At 42.2% G+C, this 20,445-nt stretch overlaps 1 protein-coding gene and 1 long non-coding RNA gene across 9 annotated transcripts in view; one reads left to right on the forward strand and one right to left on the reverse strand.

Annotated features, from left to right (window-relative positions):
- LOC310665050 overlaps window positions 1-1,492 on the forward strand; it is a 107,318-nt gene extending 105,826 nt beyond the window's left edge. For both annotated transcript variants that reach the window (XR_014505161.1, XR_014505162.1), the window contains one exon: window positions 1,419-1,492. This is a non-coding gene — a long non-coding RNA (uncharacterized lncRNA). The remainder of the gene's footprint in view (window positions 1-1,418) is intronic.
- Window positions 1,493-2,020: 528 nt separating this feature from the next.
- THSD7B (thrombospondin type 1 domain containing 7B) overlaps window positions 2,021-20,445 on the reverse strand; it is a 428,797-nt gene continuing 410,372 nt past the window's right edge. For all 7 annotated transcript variants that reach the window (XM_083405406.1, XM_083405404.1, XM_083405403.1 and 4 more), the window contains 8 exons: window positions 15,463-15,608; window positions 14,039-14,198; window positions 12,236-12,409; window positions 11,417-11,512; window positions 9,835-9,917; window positions 7,358-7,550; window positions 6,405-6,492; window positions 2,021-3,203 (listed from right to left, as the gene is read on the reverse strand). In XM_083405406.1, coding sequence (XP_083261532.1) covers window positions 3,122-3,203; window positions 6,405-6,492; window positions 7,358-7,550; window positions 9,835-9,917; window positions 11,417-11,512; window positions 12,236-12,409; window positions 14,039-14,198; window positions 15,463-15,608 — 1,022 coding nt within the window. In that variant the 3' untranslated portion in view covers window positions 2,021-3,121. The remainder of the gene's footprint in view (window positions 3,204-6,404; window positions 6,493-7,357; window positions 7,551-9,834; window positions 9,918-11,416; window positions 11,513-12,235; window positions 12,410-14,038; window positions 14,199-15,462; window positions 15,609-20,445) is intronic.

A 20,445-nucleotide genomic window follows, 5' to 3' on the forward strand; every position in this document is an offset into this window, starting at 1 on the left:
TTTAGGTTTGTAATTCTTGAGGTTTTTTCCAAAGAAATAAACTGCCACAGGGGCCAGATTAAACTGACCGGTGGGCTGGATTGGGCCCCCAAAATGGACTTTGGACATGCCTGGCTTAGATGGAAGCCCAAGCACCTTGGCTCAGCAAAGCAAAGCACCTTGAGAGAAGTGGGGAAAAACAAAAGTGGCATTTCTCCCAATTTGAAGTTGCCTGTTCTACACTACCACCTTGAGAAATTATAATACTCACCTACAGTGTAAAGTTGAGCGCTCTGTTCTACCACTTCAGTATTCTCCCATCTTATTCTGCCTGCAGGTGTAGACCCAATATAATAAGCATGCACTTTTTTTATTGAATGCATGAAGATTAGAATGCTATTATAATTTAGGTGGCTGGGAAGAAGGTTGAGTTCATGGTAATGATTTCATTGGAATAAGTGCTAAAGAAAAGTCAAATACCACTCCACTGAAAGACTGTATTAAAAAGTGATCACTTAGACTCTTAACTGACTTAGAACAAAAATTGTTCACATTGTGCGGAAGCTTAATCCATTCTGATGGGTAACAACTTTAATACATCCAAAAAGTCGGGTTGTGAATATCTGATATACTGCCTTGCAGTTTAGAATAGAATGACATTGCTTTTAAAATAATCTGCCCCTTCACTCACATATGGTAATAAAATTACGTTCCGGGGAAATTAACGTCAATCTTGTAGAACTTGGTTAAATATTTAGCAAAGCTTGGGCTAACCATAAATGGGCCAATCTTTCCTTTCTTTCAGAACAATAGAGATGTCAATTTAGCTAATGGTAATTGTCTTCCCACGAGCCCGTTATGGACAAAAGGAAATTCTTTACTATCTTTTAAGGATTATATTATGATGAATTTCATTCTGCCTTTGTCAGAGCAGTCACTGTGGCATAAGTTGAAGCTCAAGAGTGGAATAAAACCTAAGATGGGGGCAGCCATGCCATTTACTACCCATCTAGTTGTGTGGGGCTGGTCGCTTCTGTTCTGGTGAGAAGCCAGGCAGCAAACTGACCTTTCAACCATCTTAGTGCTAAATTAGGTGTCACTGTAGGCAGGGGCCTTGTCAGAATGTGGCCTAACAGGCTTTTGAGATGGGTATGAGATCTCCTGCCCTTTCTCTTCCCCTACCCATTAAAAAAAGAAAAAGAGGAGGGATTCAACAAACTAGTCCTAGTCGCAGAAGCCTACATAAGGACTTCTGCTAGCACAGTGGGGCTTTTGTCCCTTCACCCTCCTACATACCCTTTAAATTGGCTTGAGCGGGGACAGAAGAATTCCCAGAACAGCTTGCTGGTGAGGTCATTTTAACTACCTAACAACATCCCTGCTTATAGCGCTCTGGCCTTAAGGGAGAAAATTCATATCTATCTATGGTTTCTTTTCAGATGGAAATCACCAGAACGCAGAACTCTCAGATGGGCGCCATTACTATTATAAGAGAACCAGAGAGGCATTCATGGTAAGTTCTGACACCTCTTTTTCCAGAGAAATAGCACCAAAATCTCCAAAACCATTCAGGGTGGTGGCTGGACTATTTTTAACTTAGTAATGACAGCTAGATTATTTTCTGTTGGCTGCTTATTTATTTATTGGCCAATGCCATAGCGGTCAACTTTTCCCTTTTCTTGTGAGGAATCCTATTCGCAATAAGGGAATTTCCCATTAAAAAAAGGAAAAAGTTGACAGGTGTGGCCAATGCAGGGGGAAGAGTAGCTTTCAATTGTGGATATAACTGCTGTAGTAGAGAGACACATGCAGCTCTTTTGAGAACATCTAAAGACAAGTTCTTCATTCAGAGAAACAGACCTGTAATGGAGAACATCTTCACCTCTTGAGACTTACTGAATCTGGTTTTTCATACATAATTGCAACATGAACCCATTTTGAATCCCTCTCTCATACATTTGGCTCATGAATGTGGTATGATTAGGCTATCAGGAGATTTTCATTCTGTTGGACCAAAAAGAAAACCTTTTACTGACAGAGATTGCAGTGTGCCTGGATCAACATTCCCACACTCTTTAGCTTTTTATTTGCTTATAAATACATGTCAATACCACAAGATGGCACTTCCTTACTTGCAACATATACTATTACAAACACGTATCTTCTTCAGGATGTTCAGAATGTAGACTTGGAAACCTTTTTAAAACGCAAGGCCTTCTACAAACAGTACTTTGTGTGTGTGTTAAGATGTATAATAAATAAGGTCAAGAATAAACTTTAAAAAAAAAGAATTTACAAATATTCCAGATAATAAAGTTTAAAATACAAAAGCAGAATTCATATTAAACAAACTGAATTACAGTTTTCAATGGTTAAAAATGTATCTAAATGGCTTAATACTAATTTAAAATATATATTTGAGCACTTTCATCTTCCTAGTCATCAAAACATCTGCCAGTTTCTTTTTCTTCTTCTTCCTCTTCCAAAAAAACAGGGTTACAAAGCGATCTGGGTCTTGTGCTGCAAAATTTTTCCCAGTGCTTGTTATCCTGCTCCTCTGATCTCGATCTGAAGGGAAATCAGATTGTTTTCCCATCTAAGAAACCCAAGAACTTAGAAAACGAAGGGAATTCCAGACATTTTTGAGAAACGTATGAATCAGTTTCACAGTTCAAATGTAACTCAAATGTAAACACTAGAAAACTCATTGCCGAAAGAGGTGAAGAATAAAGAAGCTTGCACTAATATAGTGCGTAATGATGCCATGTCGAACTTGTCCTTTACAGTAAATGTCACCTTTCTTCCCCCCAGGATTGTCATGCTTTTAAAGGTAAAAATCAGTAGTAGCCTGCAGATTGACTTGTTCATCCTTATTCCCATTGATAAACAGGAATGATGCATTTCTCAGGTCCCCCTTGGGAAAAGTGTTGCCAAGTTATAGAAGGTCCTTGAGTGCCATGTTCTTCAGATAAACCAAAAGGCAAAACTGCTACATTTGCAAACTGTATTCTGCCCATGTGTATCAGCAATTGTGAGATGCTTCCAAAAAACATAAATAAGATCCAAACCGAGAAAGGGGAAAAAATGGTGGGTGGGGAAGCAGTTAAGGCAGTTGATGTCTACATTTGGATTTCGGTCCACATCACATGTCAACATCTCCATCGTAGGCTAGGGTCAGACACTTCGGTTGTGGAGGAGCATGTTGCTGCTGCTTTGGCTTTTTGCTAAAAGGGGGGAGAAAACATCTCTTTAGAAAACTTAAAATATGAATTAAATATAATGTAGTGGGCTTCCAGGTCAGCTCTGCCTTAATGGAGGCAGCCCCTACGACAGCAGGAGATAGTTGGTGAAGGAAGAACAAAGATGATTGAGGGTAATCATCCTTGTAATTTCCCCCCAGGGACCAGAGAAACGGACTTCACTCGCAGTTCATCTTGGTACCTGGCTCTAGGTCTGGCATGGAATATGGGGGCTGGACAAGGAGGTGCTGAGTGCAAAAGCACTTAGCCTGCCGAAAACCCCCCAACGCCGCCATTAAGAAGTAAAGGTTCTCTTGTTAATTAGACTAAAGTAAAATAATACAATGGGCATGATCCAGCCAAAGTTAAACACTATTGATAGTGATGGGTGATTTAAGCACATGGCTAAAGCTTTTTGCACTGAAATCAATTGGATTTAAAAGTGGCTGGGTCATGCAAAACTGGAATGCTGAATTGCAGCTATAGCTAGCTATTTCCACCATGCAGTTAAAATATGGAAAATCTGACAACTCTACAAGAATGTTCAGCTGTTAGTTGACAGAAAATATAAATTCTAAGGACACAATCTAAGGTTGCATTAAAAAGCTTTAAATTTTTTGTTAAATGACAATTCAAAATGTAAATTAGGAATTTTGTGAGATCTTATGCACTCTACAAGATCTCATCAAATCTTGCCAGAATCCACCATTGCTGCTGCACAACCCGGGTAAGGGAGGCTCTGACAGTGGAGGCAAAACAGGGCTGACCCTACCATTAGGCAGCAGCCTCAGGTGGCAGATTCTGAGAGCCAGGGAATGAACAGAACTATGTGTTCCTGCTCTATACACCCTAAGCTAGTCTGCTGTCTTCAAGTGCAGTGGAAGGCACTCTCTATTTGCCAGCAATGAATTGAGACCAACTACCAGTCTTTTGTACATATATTGGGAGGAGATGCCATTTTATCCTTTGCCTCAGGCAGCAAAATGTCTTGGGGCTTCCCTGAGACAGAGCATAGGTATTCTGGCTAGTAGGCACTGCTAACTTTTCCTCCATGAATCTCCTCCATGCTTTAAAGTTTAAGCCATTTCCTTCCACTTTTCTTAACAACTAGTCTGTTGGGCTCAAAAGCTCGCTCACAATTTTGTGGCATTTCAGTAGGTCATCACTATCAGGGACTGCAAAAAATACCAGCATAAAAGTGACTGTTGAACCCCTCTCAATATGCATGAGATCATATCCTACCTCTTCTGCTTTGCTTATTTTGTGGGATTCTTTCTGGGGTTGGGCAGAAGTGTATTACCGTATTTTTCGTAACGTAGGACACTCCGTCCCATAGGACGCACCTACTTTTTTGGGGGGGGGAATAAAGGAATTTCCCCCCCCCTTTATTTCCCCCCCAAAACCAGGTCGGGGAACACTGGGATGGTGGCGCTGCGCCTCCCCGCTGTCCCCTGAGCATGTGGGGCTGGCCAATGTCTGCCTGGCGCGAGGGGCGCTCTGCTTCAGGGCGCCCCACGCGGCAGGCTGCGGACACCTGCGCGAAGCACGGGGCGTCCTCCGAAGGGCGCCCCGTGCTCCGCGCTGCAGGCTGCTGTCGCAAGCCATGCGCTCCGGGGGGAAAGTCCCCCCCCCCCGGTGCGCAAGGCTTGCCGACACTTGCGCGAAGCACGGGGCGTCCTCCAAAGGGCGCCCCATGCTCCGCGCTGCAGGCTGCCACCCGCAAGCCTTGCGCGCCCGGGGGGAGTTCCCCCACCCCGGCGCCCCGTGCTCCGCGCTGCAGGCTGCCACCCGCAAGCCTTGTGCTCCCGGGGGGAGTTCCCCCCCCGTGCGCAAGGCTTGCCGACACCTGCGCGAAGCACGGGGCGTTCTCCGAAGGGCGCCCCGTGCTCCGCGCTGCAGGCTGCCGCCCGCAAGCCTTGCACGCCCGGGGGTAGTTCTCCCCCCGGCACCCTGTGCTCCGCGCTGCAGGCTGCCACCCGCAAGCCTTGCGCGCCCGGGGGGAGTTCCCCCCCGGTGCGCAAGACTTGCCAACACCTGCGCGAAGCACGGGGCGTCCTCCGAAGGGCGCCCCATGCTCCGCGCTGCAGGCTGCCGCCCGCAAGCCTTGCGCGCCCGGGGGAACTCCCCCCGGGTGCGCAAGGCTTGCTGATAGCTTCCTGGAGCCTGGAGAGCAAGAGGTGTCGGTGCGCACCGACACCTCTCGCTCTCCAGGCTTCCGCGAAAGCCTGCATTCGCCCCATAGGATGCACACACATTTCCCCTTCATTTTTGGAGGGGGAAAAGTGCGTCCTATAGGGCGAAAAATACGGTAATTTGGCATGCAGAGGACTGGCAAACAGCACTCTATTGTGTTCCCTGCTATGGGATAAGTGACAGCACTTTGCTCCTCCACTGGTGCTCATCCTCAGCAATCCACCTTCTGTTTCTTACACTATACCCTTTTTATTTTCAGCTCATCCTGCTTTTTAAAAGTGCCTTCCATTTTTCCTTTCTGTTTGGAATTGTATGGGATTAAACGTCGCAGTAACAGCTTTGGTAAGAGCTGCTCAATATCGGGACAGACTCCCTCAGAAGGCAGTGGGCTCTTGAGGTTTTTCAACAAGGGATGGATGGCCATCTTTTGGGGATTCTTTAGCTGTGATTCCTGCAAAGTCTAGATTCCTAAAAGACTAGATGACTTCCAACTCCCTTCCAGCTCTGTTCCTGTGGGTGTAGTGACAACATAAAATGAAGCTCTGAAAGTACACACGGTTCTCTCTTGTACATACATATTATTTTGTGCTTCATCCTAAGACAAAGTGACAATGTTCTCAAATACCACATTGTTTCCTAATTACATCCAACAGAAAACAATGTGACATTGGAGTTTTGTCCTTGCAAGTTATTTATCATTTTGATTTATATTAATTTGATTTGAGTTCATCCATCCTGGTTCTAGGGAAGTGTCTGAAATTGAGATAAAAACCTATAAAATGAGGAGCTGGTGTGGTCTAGTGGCTAGAATGTCATGAAGCTCCCTGGGTGACATTAGGCCAGTCCCTGCCTCCTAGCCTAACCTACCACACAGGGTGGTTGTGGGGAAAGCCTGACAAAAGGGGGGGAACCATTTATACCACCTTGGGATATAAATGCAATAAGAAAAATAAAAATAAAACAAAGAAAAGAATAAGTAGACAGAATACTTACCAAACAAGGTATGAGGTGAATATTAGGGAAACTATCATGAGAAACCCACCCGCTGATACTCCATAGACCCATATTTTAAGTTTTCCATCTGGATCAGAAAAGGGAAGAAAACAAAACAAGGCAAATTGTAACTTTTAAACATCGAAATGAAGTGATTATCTAGCTGTGAATATAGTAAAAGGAAGCATATAAACAGAAATCCACGTAGCATGCAATGGTGAGATAACAAATGCTGATCAGTTGCTCCTATTAGAGATGCCAATCTGGACACAAAAATAAGCTTCTCTATGCACATCAACTCCACCAAATTCTGGTCTGTGGGTGTGAGACTTAATTCAGCACCATGGGTGGACCTGTACCTAATACATAATCAATGCTGCCCAAATCATCTACTTGTTAAGTAAATAAGAGCAGAAGACTATGCTGAATCCTCCTGTTTGCCTGGCAGGTGATCAGCACTGTCAGCGCTCACAGTGACAAGCAATCTTGGGATAAAGGGCATCTTCATCAGCCCAGCAGCAGGTGTGCAGCCGTCTGCTTGATTCCCAGTCCCCTGGATTGGGACCACTGTGATTAGAGCCCAAAGCAACATGGAGGTGACTGACAGATGCAATTAAGAGTTTTGCAGAAAATATCAATCTAGGAATTAGACTAGTTTTTTTCTTCATTGTATGGCAGTCTCATCTACTAAAGACAACTGTACCTTTCTTGGTTAATTATGTAAGAATTATAAAAATGGCATTTGGCTGTAACACTGCAAATATTACAGTGATGTTTCGGCACAATTTTACAATGTAATGTAAATGGAATTCAATGCATTTAATTAAGTTGCAAATGAGAGTTTGCATATCCTGCAGCAACGTTTCTAATTGCATGATCCACTGTGCACTAATTTTATTTTTATAGTGTGTGGATTAAAAAAAAATATCTCACCATATTTTATCTTTTTTTACCTGGATTAAAAGGCTGAATGGACCATCCTTTGAAAATATCATGCATTTTTGAGTTGACGGGTTTATGTTTTGCAGCATTCGTTTTGACATCAGCTTTCTTATCTTCTAAACCAGGTATCTTCATGCAGTAATCCAGGAAGCCATTTGATCTCATTATTTCTGTATAGCCTCTCTCGCAACCGCAGGTTCCACTCTAGGTAATAAGAACATATTCAGCACTGAAATCAGCCCATAGAAACTCACCACAAAAGATGTTTCTGCTGAGAGGTTGCTGGCTTTTCACAGGTTAACCTGATGCCAAATGGTTTATGTATTTGTTTAAGTTTAAAGCCCAACCTATCCCAAAGGCTTAGGACAGATTGCCAGCATTGTACAAACTGATAAAAGGGTTTCTTTTATCATAGTAAAGCAATGGGGGATCTGCCCCTTTTTTGCTTGGTTTGAATAAAAGCATTGTAACAGATACACGGATCACAAAATCTATCTTTGTAAAAAAAAAAGTTCACGCCAGTGAAAATCCTGCAACGTTAGAAAGGCTAAGTTAGTAAAAAATACCTAAGGATAGGCAGACTGACATGGGAGCAACCCTCTTTGCATTCAATTGGACTTATTTCAGATAGGCATGCATGAACTCACACATATGCAGTGCTGCTGTTGCTTGTCTATACCATTTCATATTGTAGCTGGAAGATCAAAGATACAAATGCTAACCTTCCCAACCTGCGGGGTTTGTAAGAGTAGGGATGTACAAACATACCCCGTTGCATGTGGAGTCTGAAAAAAACTCAGCCAAACAGCAGGTACATCATGGCTCCCAGTCATGCTTGCTATCACTCTGTAGGCATTGATTTTCAACATGTTAACTTTTCAAGGTGTAACATCTACCTGACTACTTGTACCAGACCTATCCTACATTTTCATTACACTTTAAAGGTACCCCTGACCGTTAGGTCCAGTTGCGGATGTCTCTGGGGTTGCGCACTCATCTCGTTCTATAGGCTGAGGGAACCGGTGCTTGTCCGCAGACAGCTTCCAGGTCATGTGGCCGGCATGACTAAGCTGGTTCTGGCGCACCAGAGCAGTGCACGGAAACACCGTTTACCTTCCCGCTGGAGCAGTACCTATTTATCTACTTGTACTTTGATGTGCTTTCGAACTGCTAGGTGGGCAGGAGCAGGGACCGAGCAACGGGAGCTCACCCCGTCGTGGGGATTCAAACCGCTGACCTTCTGATCGGCAAGTCCTAGGTTCTGTGGTTTAGACCACAGCGCCACCCCACAAATAACCCACTGCAAATGTGTGGCAAAATTCTCCTTGCCACATGAGTGAATGTCATGGACTGGTTCCAGCTGGCATCCCTCCTGTGAGAGAAGGCTGATTGATCTAGGGAAGGCTTCCATCAGCAAAATGGAAAAGCAATTTTCAGTGATTCCTCCTTCCTATGTAGATTTGAGGAAGGGGCTGAGGGTGTGAGAGAAAATTGCCAAAGGTTGCAGTGTGTTGTCACACACCTTGCAAGCTTCCAACAGGTGAACAGGAAGCTGGATGAGACCGGCCATTGGCCTGATTCAGCAGGTTTGTCTTATGTTCTTAACCAAGAGCCTTCTGCCAGCAGAGGGACACCGCCTGAATACAAGCCATGGTTACATGGTTAACACCTTGTGGTGGAATGCCACTCAGTCACCTGTATGCACGTTTCTTTGGTGGAGAAATTCACAACCGTTAGACGCAATGACCTGGCTTACACATCATGTTAAACCAAACTATGGCTTAGCACAAAGGAGCAAACTTGTGGGTTCCTGGAGCAAAGACTGCAAACCAGCAAAGTCATGGTTTGGCTTAGCAGTACATACAATCCTGTCCTGATCCAGAGACACCATTAGCTGTGATGAAGCTTTGTTTTTGGCTTACTCCTCATAGGTTGTTGTGGATGTTATTATCTGTGCTAAGTAAACTATGGTTTGGCTTAACATTATATTCTAACTGGGCCAAAGTCAAAAGGGAAGGGAAGCTATCCTAGAAGGATAATTTTATTTCAAATAATTCTGGAGGAGGAGGAAGAATAACACAGCTTCTGAACGGAGAGGGGACCAGGCTGCTGATGGCACATGAACTGAATATTCTTTCTGGTGGACAAGGATAATGTGTGTGGTTTTTTTTTGGGGGGGGGGGGGCTCACAGCCTTATATCTAAAATTACAATCAACCTTCCCTGGACATGTGAATGAAAATAAGAAGAACCAAAGTTAACTAGGCTTGGCAAACCACAATAAACCACCATGCATATATACATTCTGCATTATTTTTCCACAATGCCTATATATCTAATTAAATTATTGGATTATCTCACTAGGTGGTGTCCTACACATACTAAACAATGCCTCTAGGCTGTGGGTGGGTGTTGCAAAGTCTAAGCACAATGTATTAGCTGTAAACAAATGTTAATTCTGACTATGTAAAGTACACAATCTGGATTACCTGCGTGCAGTAAGAAAAGGGCTTCCGACAGGCTGGGCTGCAATGCCTGGTTGTAGCTGGCTGCATCTGAACGGAACAACCCCCTGTAAGGGCAAATGTCAAGAGGTACATTTCAAAAAGAGGCCACATATGTGGGGAAAACTTTACTTTGCTGCAACACTGCCTTTGGCAAAATAAAGAAACAAATGCCAGTGCATTCATATCAATTTTGCTGTAAGTCCTAGAAGATTTGCTCCCTGCACTGCAGGCATTTTCCCACCTGGCCTGGGAGGGCAGGGCCCTGACTGACTCCAGCTACAAAAGCCAAGGCTGCTGAACAGACTCTTGGGTGCGGTGTTATTTAGGGGGCGTTGTTGGGGGAGGGCTGTTGCTGTTGTTGCGGTTACTTTTTTTGTATCTTATTATTTATGTGTAATTTGTTCAGCACGCCTGTGTACTTTGTAGTTACATACTTTTGTATACGTTGTAAGCTGCCTTATGCATGGCTTTAACTTTGGAAAGGCAGCATACAAATAAAATGAGTTATTGTTTGATATTACTCCTGAGATGCATTAGCCTTTAAATGAAATGAAGTGAAGTGACTTTATCCCCCATTGCTAACTAATGGCATTCCCACTTGGTTTTAAAGAGATCATGTTGAGTCTGCCGGCAAATGTGATTCAGCCCTTTGTGAATTTGGTGATAATTCAAACCAGTTCACTATCCATACTGAATCTGAATGCCCCAAGCATTTCTAAGAGGACAAAGGGGGAAGGCTCTAGGGAATGGAGGAATGAATGGTACAGAGATGAAGAAATGGAGAATTGGCTATTCCTACTTGTACTTGTGGATTCTCCTTTTGTCTCTGACATTCATTGTGTTGTCAGTGTAAATGGATATTCCAACTTAAGCACTTATCCTTCAGTTCTGTTATTTATTTGGGTGGGCTGATCCCTCCATGTCGTAGTCACTGTGTGTGCATATTCCTGCCTGCACTAGGTGGCTGAACTATTATTTTATGTAAGATATTTATAATCTGATTCAATCAACAGGGATTCATGAAGCGGCTGAAAATAAAAAATGAATCGCAACCAAACAATAGGAACAACAGCAACTAAAATAAAAATATGACAACTGCGTTATGCCACGTCAGCTCAGTCTTGTATATACTGTATTGAAGTGGCTCTTAAGGGTTCCAAAATGGATACATTCCCAGGCTTACCTGGTAATGGTAGGGATTGAAGCTGGAACCACTGGTATTGAAAATACTTGCTCTACCACTGAGCTATGGCCTGTCAGCAACAATGAGTCCTATTTTTAAAAAGCTGAAGTAAATGGCCATTGTTTTAATCTATTTCTAAAAATACAGCAGGGGTGAAACTAGGTGAACAAATGAGAGAAGGACATTTCAGGTTAAATAGATACTGTGTTCCTCCAAATTCTGGTTCTCAAGAGACCACTAAAATAGCCCTCAAAGAGAATCCCACGCACAGGAACATTTCCCTTTCCTCTTAAACAACATCGTCATCATTATCATCACTGTATAAGTCATAGTTCTGGAACATTTCTAGACTGTGTGCAGTAGACTCGAGGATGTCCCTACCTGTGACATTCACCCCATCAGAACGCTGGCACCACACTGTGCGTTCATTATCTCGCCAAAGACTCGTTTTCCATACATAATTATAGCACTTCCCTCCTATAGTCCAAACAACAGGGCAACATTAATCAGTTTGCAAGGTAACATGTATGCACACATTTACAATGTATCCTGTTTTTCTTTCAGATGAAATTCAAAATTTCCTAATAGGCAAACAATTAAGACTGTAATTCTATATACACTTAGCTGGGAGTAAGCCCCACTAAGTTCAATTGGCTTATTTCAAAACAGAGGTTTATGGGATTGCACTGTAAATAAATTATATCAAAACATACAAAGTGGACACACATGAGGGCATTTGGCTGTGCTCATTGTTTCCCCATTGAGTCCACCCCATTCCCCCCTCTGCCATGTGCCTGCTATTGCCTTTGAAATTTTTTGGTCATTGTGGGGTGAGAAAAAAGAATGTTTAAAGTCTAATTTCAAGCCATGATTAAACACCAAATACGCAATAATAATGAGATGGTGCTCCTTTCAGGCTGAGTGAGGTGGTCACCTAAGGCAGCTAATTCTGGGTCTCATGAAAGGGCAGGAAGTTTTTTTTTCCTTGCCAAGGAGGCTGAGACGCAGGTGACATATTCTGCCTCATGTGTAAACAACCTGACTGGCATTGAGTACTATGCACCTTGACTTGGGGAGGTGTCATTTTCTGTTCTGCCTCAGGCAGCAAAGCGTCTTGGGCTGGCCTTGACAGCAATAACAAAGTAGTGCGAACGCTTCTGTAAAATACAGCGAAAGGGCTGAGCAAGAAACATTCCCTACCGGAGCATGGCCGCGTCTCCAATTCTTGTTCAGGGCAGCTGTCTTGGTTTTCAAAAGACTGAATTATAAACGTTCTTGACCGAGACTGACGACCCATAGTCTCAAAGCTCCTGCCATCTATACACGTTAATTCACAAGAGCTCCACTCTGACCATTCTGTCAAATGACAATCACCTGTGTGTAAGAAGAAGGGGGAAAGAGGGAACTTCTATAGCTCTATTACTTATGTCTCTGAAGGTTTGAACTTGAAATCACGGCAATGCCAGTTGGAACTTAATAGGTAACACTACTTGTTCTGCTATCTCTTATCATTCAAAATCAGATTCTTAAAAGGTTTAGACCATTCATGGTAATGACTTTTTTAAGGTCCAGGGAGACATTTTTCCAGATAATACACGTTAGGCTGACACCTTGACTATTTTTCTTCTTCTTCTTTCCTGACAGAGGATAATATAACTTGCTTGCTTGAATTCATCTACATGGTGTTTTAGTTAACATTTTACTGCATAGATCTGATATTTGCATCTAGCAAAGTGGCATGAGCATTAAAAATATTAAAGTGTCAGGGTCGTTGCTGTTGCAGGATGATAGAGAAAGGTTCTGTTTGGATGCTTAGATCTGGGCTTTACCCAGTGTGTTCATCCCTGCCACTGCATTCCCTTGTTGGCCTCCCTACCATCTTTTCCTTTGGGTTGGGTTGAAGATGGTTCAGTCCCCCATGACTAATGACTCTCATATTCAACTGTTGAGGAACATGGCCTCCTCACAGAAGTGAAAATCACAGCGCCAAGCAGCAAGTGTTGGATTGGGAAGCCCCTCTTGACCTAGGATTGTGGAAAACTACGTCTGATTTGCAATGCAGCTATTAGGAAGGAAGGGCAATTTGTCACTGAAGCAGAGTAAGGGCTCAATCAAATTCTGAGCATGTGCTAAAAGCCTCACATGTGAAAAACTGTAACATCAGCTTGAAATAAGTTTCATTAGACATAAGTGCTGGGTCACAGTTTGGGAGTATGTGCACACGACTTGTTATGAAAACAATGTGTAGTGATAAGTCATATGATGTATCCATTATTTATAAATCTCATCATCACTACTAGTCATAGAATCATAGAATTGTAACGCTAGAAGGGATCCCAAGGGTCATCTAGTCCAAGCCCCTGCAATGCAGGAATCTCTGCTAAAGCATACCATGACAGAAGACCGTCCAACCTAGTCATTCTAGATATGTATGCCCATATGACTCACTTGTATGCTATGCACACATTCAGTAAAGCTGAACCATGTAGAACGAAGGTGTGCATGTTCCTAATAGAAGCCTGGGAAGAATCATAGAGAGAACTACAATATTGCTCTAGCTTTGCATAGAATTCTTAAGAACTGCAGGATTGTGAATGCCTTTCTTAATGTGATGGAACTCTAATTAGAAGAGGTTTTACAGTATATTATAAATGGGGGAGCATCAATTATGAAAGGGCAATATGTGAAATCAAGAATATTTACTTTGGCTTAAAGGCCAGTCTCTTAAGGGACTAAGACTGCAATCTTATGCACACTTAACTGGGAACAAGCCCCATTGAACACAATGAGATTGTCTTGGAAGTCAAAATGGACTCTGTGTGACTTGCTCCAGAGGAGTCATGTTTAGGACTGGAGATCAAGGAAGCTCAGAGTAGGCTGCAGATAAGCATATTCTTAGGCTGCAAATGTGAATCAAATTATAGTGTCATATTGTCTTGCAGAACATGACTATCTGTGTGCGCGCCACTGCAAGGGCAAAACAAAGTCCTCCACAGAGTTTACCTGGGCAAGGCACAGAACACGGAAGCTGCAATGCACCATCTTTAGAAGGAAGCTCTCCGCACAACGAACTTTCCGCTTGTTTAGATGTTGCCGATAAAGAGCCATCATGTATCATACATGTGAGGTCCCGTACTTGGAATCCATCCCCGCACTGTCCACCCTAAGAGAAATAATGGAAGTTTATGGTACTAAAATAGCTCTTACTACATTAATAATGAATGCTAAGTATACTGTATAGATCCTGTCTCCTGGAAGCTTCCCAGAGCATTTGTAAAGTGAGCAGATTATGTCCAGATGGAAGATGTGGCCTTTCCTATTTCCAGCATTTGCCTGCAGTCCACACAACTGAGAGAGATTTGTTAGGTTACCAAAGAATGTGTATCCAGTGCACTCTGAGCATCAGAGCATCTTCAGAAAGTGTCACTTCACTGGAGGCAAAGGCAAAGACAAATCCTCTTTAAACTTCTGGAAGACCTAGATGAACTAAAGGCCTAGCTCCATACATTGCTCTATGTGCTAATAAATTTATATGCGAGAGGAAGGGGCTTTGTTCATTTCTCAGAAGAGATGTTAATGGTGACAATTTTATACGTGTCTTTTCAGCATATATCACAACTTTCTCTCTGCCACAGTTTCCCCTGTGCATCATCCAATTATTTTGACATGAAGAAAGCAAAGCAGACCCCATCCTCTCCCACATGAAAAAAAGTTGTGTGTGGAAAATCAGTTTAAAGTTAAGGCAATATACTGGATCAAATGTTTCAGAAGAAGCATGATCTAAGAGATATAAATGGGGAGAGGGGTGGAGAAACACATGTGGAAAGTCAGTGCAAGCTGAATGTGGCATGAAGGCAGAGAGGGCATGCAGGCTGCTGGTGCTGACAAAGCAGAGGTATATATTTTTGAGGCTCCACAACTCACGTCAGCGTTTACATTTTCAGACCATTAAAAAAAAAAAATCACCCCAAGGAGAAAAGTCACACTCAGCACTTCATGCAACGGCTTTAAACTATACTGTTTCAAGGCCTTTTGAGGTACTGAGACAGACTACATAGTGTTCTTAGTGCAAAAGTCAATTTCCTTCGTGGCAGAATTCACTGAAATTAAATCATGCTTTGATCTAGGGTTGCTGCTATAAAAAAGATCTATAACACTCATCCCAGTGCTATTAGAAATGTATGTTCCTTTGGCATTTGCTATTAAATTAGTTTTTAATCAGCTGCTTACTAGCATTTATGATGAATTCGCGACAATTTGATAGGAATTTCCTCCTGTTTTCAGGAATATTAAAACGGCATAGCTCTCTAACCTTAAAAGCATATATTCAGTTGTCTTATAGTTTTGCAGCATGTGGAGAACAGCTATGCACTTTTTCTACCGGCAATGCTAGGAGATCTTCCTATAAGCTAGCACGCAACAGATACCTTGACTTTGCACGGGGACCACTCGCCAATGACCCAGCTGTAGCAGGGCTTTACAACACAGCTTCTGTACTGGGTGAGCTCAGTTGGGCAGGGTCTTCCTTCTCCTTGTGCTTGTAGAATTATATATCTGGTACGTAGCATCTGACCTAAACAAGCAGAAGAGGGTTATTCTTAAACTGATCATACACTGTATTAGCGAAGTTCTCAGAGCTGCCTGCGGAGGCTCAAATCACATAGGAACTCTGTCCCTTGCAACCTCTGTTGCTGGGAGCAGATGCAACAATTACTGGGGAAGCAAAGGCGCTTACAAAATTCTCTCCCTGACTCACCCGCTGCCACTCCTAAGAGGTTCCAGCTGCCACTCTGCCTATGAATCATCATGTAAGGGCTGGCTTTTCCCTCTTACAACAGAGAATAAGAAGCCTTACTGCACATCAAGCTGTGGATCATGAATGTCCCAATGTCATACTCAAGAGTATTTAGCACCACACAAACACACACACACACACAAAATTCCTTATGTACTTTAATGGAAATGAAACCGCTACAGTTGGACTAGATGATCCTTGTGGTCCGTTCCAACTCTACAGTTCTATTTTCTATGTGCACTTCCTTTGGGGCAGAAGGATGGAAGAATACCCCCTCCCTCCAAGCTAATGGGGAATCACGGCAAGAAGGCAAAGTCCTGGGCCTGCAGAACATTGCTGGAGCTATAATACCAATGGTGTTGTTATATTAATAAGAGCATATGAACATTCAGTGTCTGAAGACTGTAATAGGATGTTTCTTGCTTACGTCCCTGGCAGATCTGCCCTCTCCTTCCCTTAATGAGAGCCTCTGTTGGTTACTCAACTTGATAAAGACAGAAAGCCTGCCAGTTTAACACAGTCTTCCGAATTACATGGCTACCATTCAGGAAACTCTTTCCATTTCAATAACAAGCTGTCTTCTAATTGGAATAGTGTAAGAGAAAACATTTCTTCTCTGGGTCGTCCTCTGTGCCTGGGCAGCAGAGGATTAAAAAATGAGATAGCTGATACTTTAATGAATGGCATTCAGCACTATTATTCCAGAAATGGTAACCTAATTTCTTTTTCTATTCACCGAGTTAGGGATATTTCGCTGAAAATAAATAGGTTCTTAATGGAAATTGTAAAAGTGGTTATGGACAGTAATGGCCATTACAATGCTTGCAATTTTTCAGCAACAATAAATGTAATTTGGTCGTAAAACTCAAACTTCATCTGGAGGGGGGAAAGAGGCAGTGGAAACATATGGCAATTGTTACTGTGAAACACAGCACTGCCATAATTATTAATTTTGGGGAATATTCCCCGCTACATCATGATTTTGAGATTTAATGAAGTCTATCACATATACAAAGAAATATTCACCAGAAAGTATGCTAAGATATGTTTTAAAATAAACATATGATTAACCTAAAATATAAACAAGGGGATGACTAAACAAGTTCACCAGCACTACTTTATATTCTGCATTTATATACTTTGCAAGCCATCGTTTTCATTAAGGTTAATTATGAAAGGGGAAATGAGCTTAATAATAAGGATTTTTTGCTTCTGCAATACTTCATTATGATCCACCTTATCTTTATTGATTAACTTGCCATAGAAGAACATGAAAGCAGCACAATATGCTAGTTTGTCATCAGTTCTATTAAGCCTTTGCCTAAAGAGATGGAACTTAAAAATGAGTTTAATTAAGGAAACAGTGAAGCATTTCTATCAGCTGCTACTAATTAACAACACATAGCAGGCATGCTTGGGTGAAGAAAACATGTATCTATCACTATTAAAAATACAGATTCATTTATATTGCAAACTGCCCTGTGATCCTCGAATGAAGGGTGGTATATAGAAATCTAATAATTAGCAGCAGCAGCAGCAGCATAGGTAATAACTCAGGCAACAGGGCATTTCATTATGTACATTCTGATATAGCTTGAAGTCCATGGTTTCCCGTTTCCATTTCTTTTCCCTTTTATTAGTGTGATTTCACGACTCATTCTTTTAAAAGTCTGCAAATTTTTTTTTTAAAAAAAGTCATTTTAATTGGATTCTTCTGGGAAATTGCATGTGGAGTTTGAATGGAAATGCTGCCACAGAACTCAACAAGTTAAGTGGCAGTTTTCAATCTTTGGTAAAGGATTCTTTCTAATGATGGTTACAATTTTGCATATTACTTGGCTTCAGTGGAATTTATGCAGCCTAACCATACATGGGATAATAGCCAATATTATTATTTTACTCATTAGGTTTAGAGTTTTCTCAGGAGCCTTGGTGTTCCACCAGTTTCCTTAGAAATTGACAAAGAACCCAAGCATTTTATACTCAGAACTGTCTTTTAAGTTAAGTCTGTTGAGGCAAGATATTGAAAAACTGTTTGAAATTAATGAAGTCCTTTGCTTTTATCCATGCTGTTATTTGCATATCCTTTTGGCAAATTGGGAAAAAATACATAGTTCTTAAATTGTAAATGTTCACTTCCGGGGGGGAAAAACACTCTTCTAACAACAGCTGCAACCATCCTATTTGCTAATATGCTAGGGACGCCATTCTGTCAATCATATTCAAAGTCCATCTTGCCTAGTATTCTGCCTACAGTAGTGGAGAGCTGGCTGTCCTGGGAAGATCATATCTGGAACATTAAGAATCGATTTGTAGCTACCATGGAAAATAGACAATGACTGATCAGCCATCCCGCATGAACTTGCCTTATCCGTTACTAAAACCATTTAAGCTACTTGACGTCACCACATCTTGTAAATATGAATTCTACAACTTAAGTTATGTGTTGAGTAAAACATTCCTCATCACAGTAATTTGGTTCCATCTGCAAACACCTCTGCTTTTGCATAAGTTGTGAATGAGCAAGTTAAACAGCACAAGCACCATCCTTCTAGTAGGAAAACAATAACTCCACTGCCCAAATGCCTTTTGGGATGGTGGTGACCCCTCATTCCCATTGCACGGTCAGAAGTAAAAGACACAGTAGTAGAGTTCTGCCATTCCATCAACAGGAACTACTGCCAGTGGCTGAACACCAACAGCACAAGAAGGAAAAATGGGTTCAAGGAATGGGTGGGGAAGACTGGTTCTTAGTTGGAACTCTATTCTTGCACAAAGATCAGATTTGCTACTGATGTTGCCATAACGTTACACTTGCAAAAGAGGTAGCATTTTAGAACACCTTCAATGAGATCAATAGAGTGCCCAAAATAAATGCCCCACCACCATTGCCTTCACTGTCCCCTCCAAAAGGATTCTGGCCACCACAGTATACAATCAAGGTACAGAATGTGGAGTATACAAAGACTGAAATAAGGAAGTTAGATCTCATATATCAATATATATGGCACTGGGCTGTATCACTGGGTTGTATCCAATGCATAACACTACGGACTCATCCATACTTCTGCTTGTCCCATGCCTAGAAAGCACATCCAAGTGGTTTTCTGCTCTTTAGCTCTAAATCAGAACAAGAAGCAATTTGCAGGGGGGGGGGGGTGAATTGCTGTTTGTTCCAACTGAGCACTAAAGAGTGGTTTTCTCCAGGGGAAAACAGTGGGACAAGGGAAGTTGTCACTTAATTAAGGTCATTGAGGAGCATTCTTGCACTGGCAGAATATTGTTGCGCAATACAGTGGTACCTCGGGCTAAGAACTTAATTCGTTCTGAAGGTCTGTTCTTAACCTGAAACTGTTCTTAACCTGAGGTGCCACTTTAGTTAATGGGGCATCCTGCTGCTGCCGCGCTGCACTGCATGATTTCTGTTCTCATCCTGAAGCAAAGTTCTTAACCCGAGGTACTATTTCTGGGTTAGCGGAGTCTGTAACCTGAAGCGTCTGTAACCCAAGGTACCACTGTACTACTTTACAACAAGAACCAGCATCTGCTGGTGTAACTGTTGCACTGGATTTCTTTGTTGTGACTCTTAAACTCTGCAAGCTGCCAGCACAAGGCCTCTTGCCCTGTGTCTAGAGAACTAGGATCACATGAATGGAAACATGGTGAGGGGTCACTTTGCATGAACAGCAAACCCCAACAGGCAAGGGCCATGCAGCTTAGATCCTGTGGAGAAATAATAGCATTATGAAGTTAAAGTTATAAATTCATTTGAAAGGATGTTGTTCCAATGTAAAAAACTGGCAGATTGGCAGTTTCTGGTGTGCAACTGAAACTTGTTCCTTTGTTTGCTATCAGTTTGGCACTGCTTTGCAATGATGGCATAAGCACTTGACGGCATAGTGGACCCATGAGATCACCTTGTGTGCCAAAGACTTTTGGGATCCCTAGCTGCACCACCCCCTGAAATATTTCCCTAAGAGCTATTTTTGATCAGAAAAAAACCTCACAGGTTCGCCCTGTTCTTCTTGGGTTTGTCTCTTCTCTGCCATCATCCTTCTGTACATACTATAAATAAATCATTACACAATGAAAGCAGTGAGGGACTCAGGTTTAAAAGGAGTTTTCTGAAAGAGACAGCCTCCCATGGGATTATCTGTGTATGTGGAATCTATAAGTTCAGTCCATGTTCACCACCACTCTGCTGCTCTTCCTATATTCTAGTAACATCTAGTGGCAGCAAGAACGAGGGGGGGCGGGAGGGAAATGTTTTCCTTCTTTCTGACTATTCTCAGCACTGAAACCTGTTGCCTCAACCTCGGTTTGAAATAAAGGCTCTCTTTGGACACATCACCAGCACGAGAAATGTGGAGCAATTGTAAAGACTCTAAACTACTATGTCCTAAACATTGAACTTTGAAAATTGTAATTTTGTGTTGGAGGGAGAAATTGCAAATAAAAAACATTAAAAGAATCACAATATGTGGAGGTGGGGAGCCCTAATATTTGAACTGGTTTAAGTGCCCAGTGTAGCTACACTTCCTGCTTTTATATTAAATAAACTATACCAAAACAATATTTTGGACATCATATCAGGGCATTATTGACCTGTCAGATT

The sequence above is a fragment of the Podarcis tiliguerta genome (genome assembly GCF_965153285.1).
Source record: "Podarcis tiliguerta genome assembly, chromosome: 1".
Classification (NCBI taxonomy): Eukaryota; Metazoa; Chordata; class Lepidosauria; order Squamata; family Lacertidae; genus Podarcis; species Podarcis tiliguerta.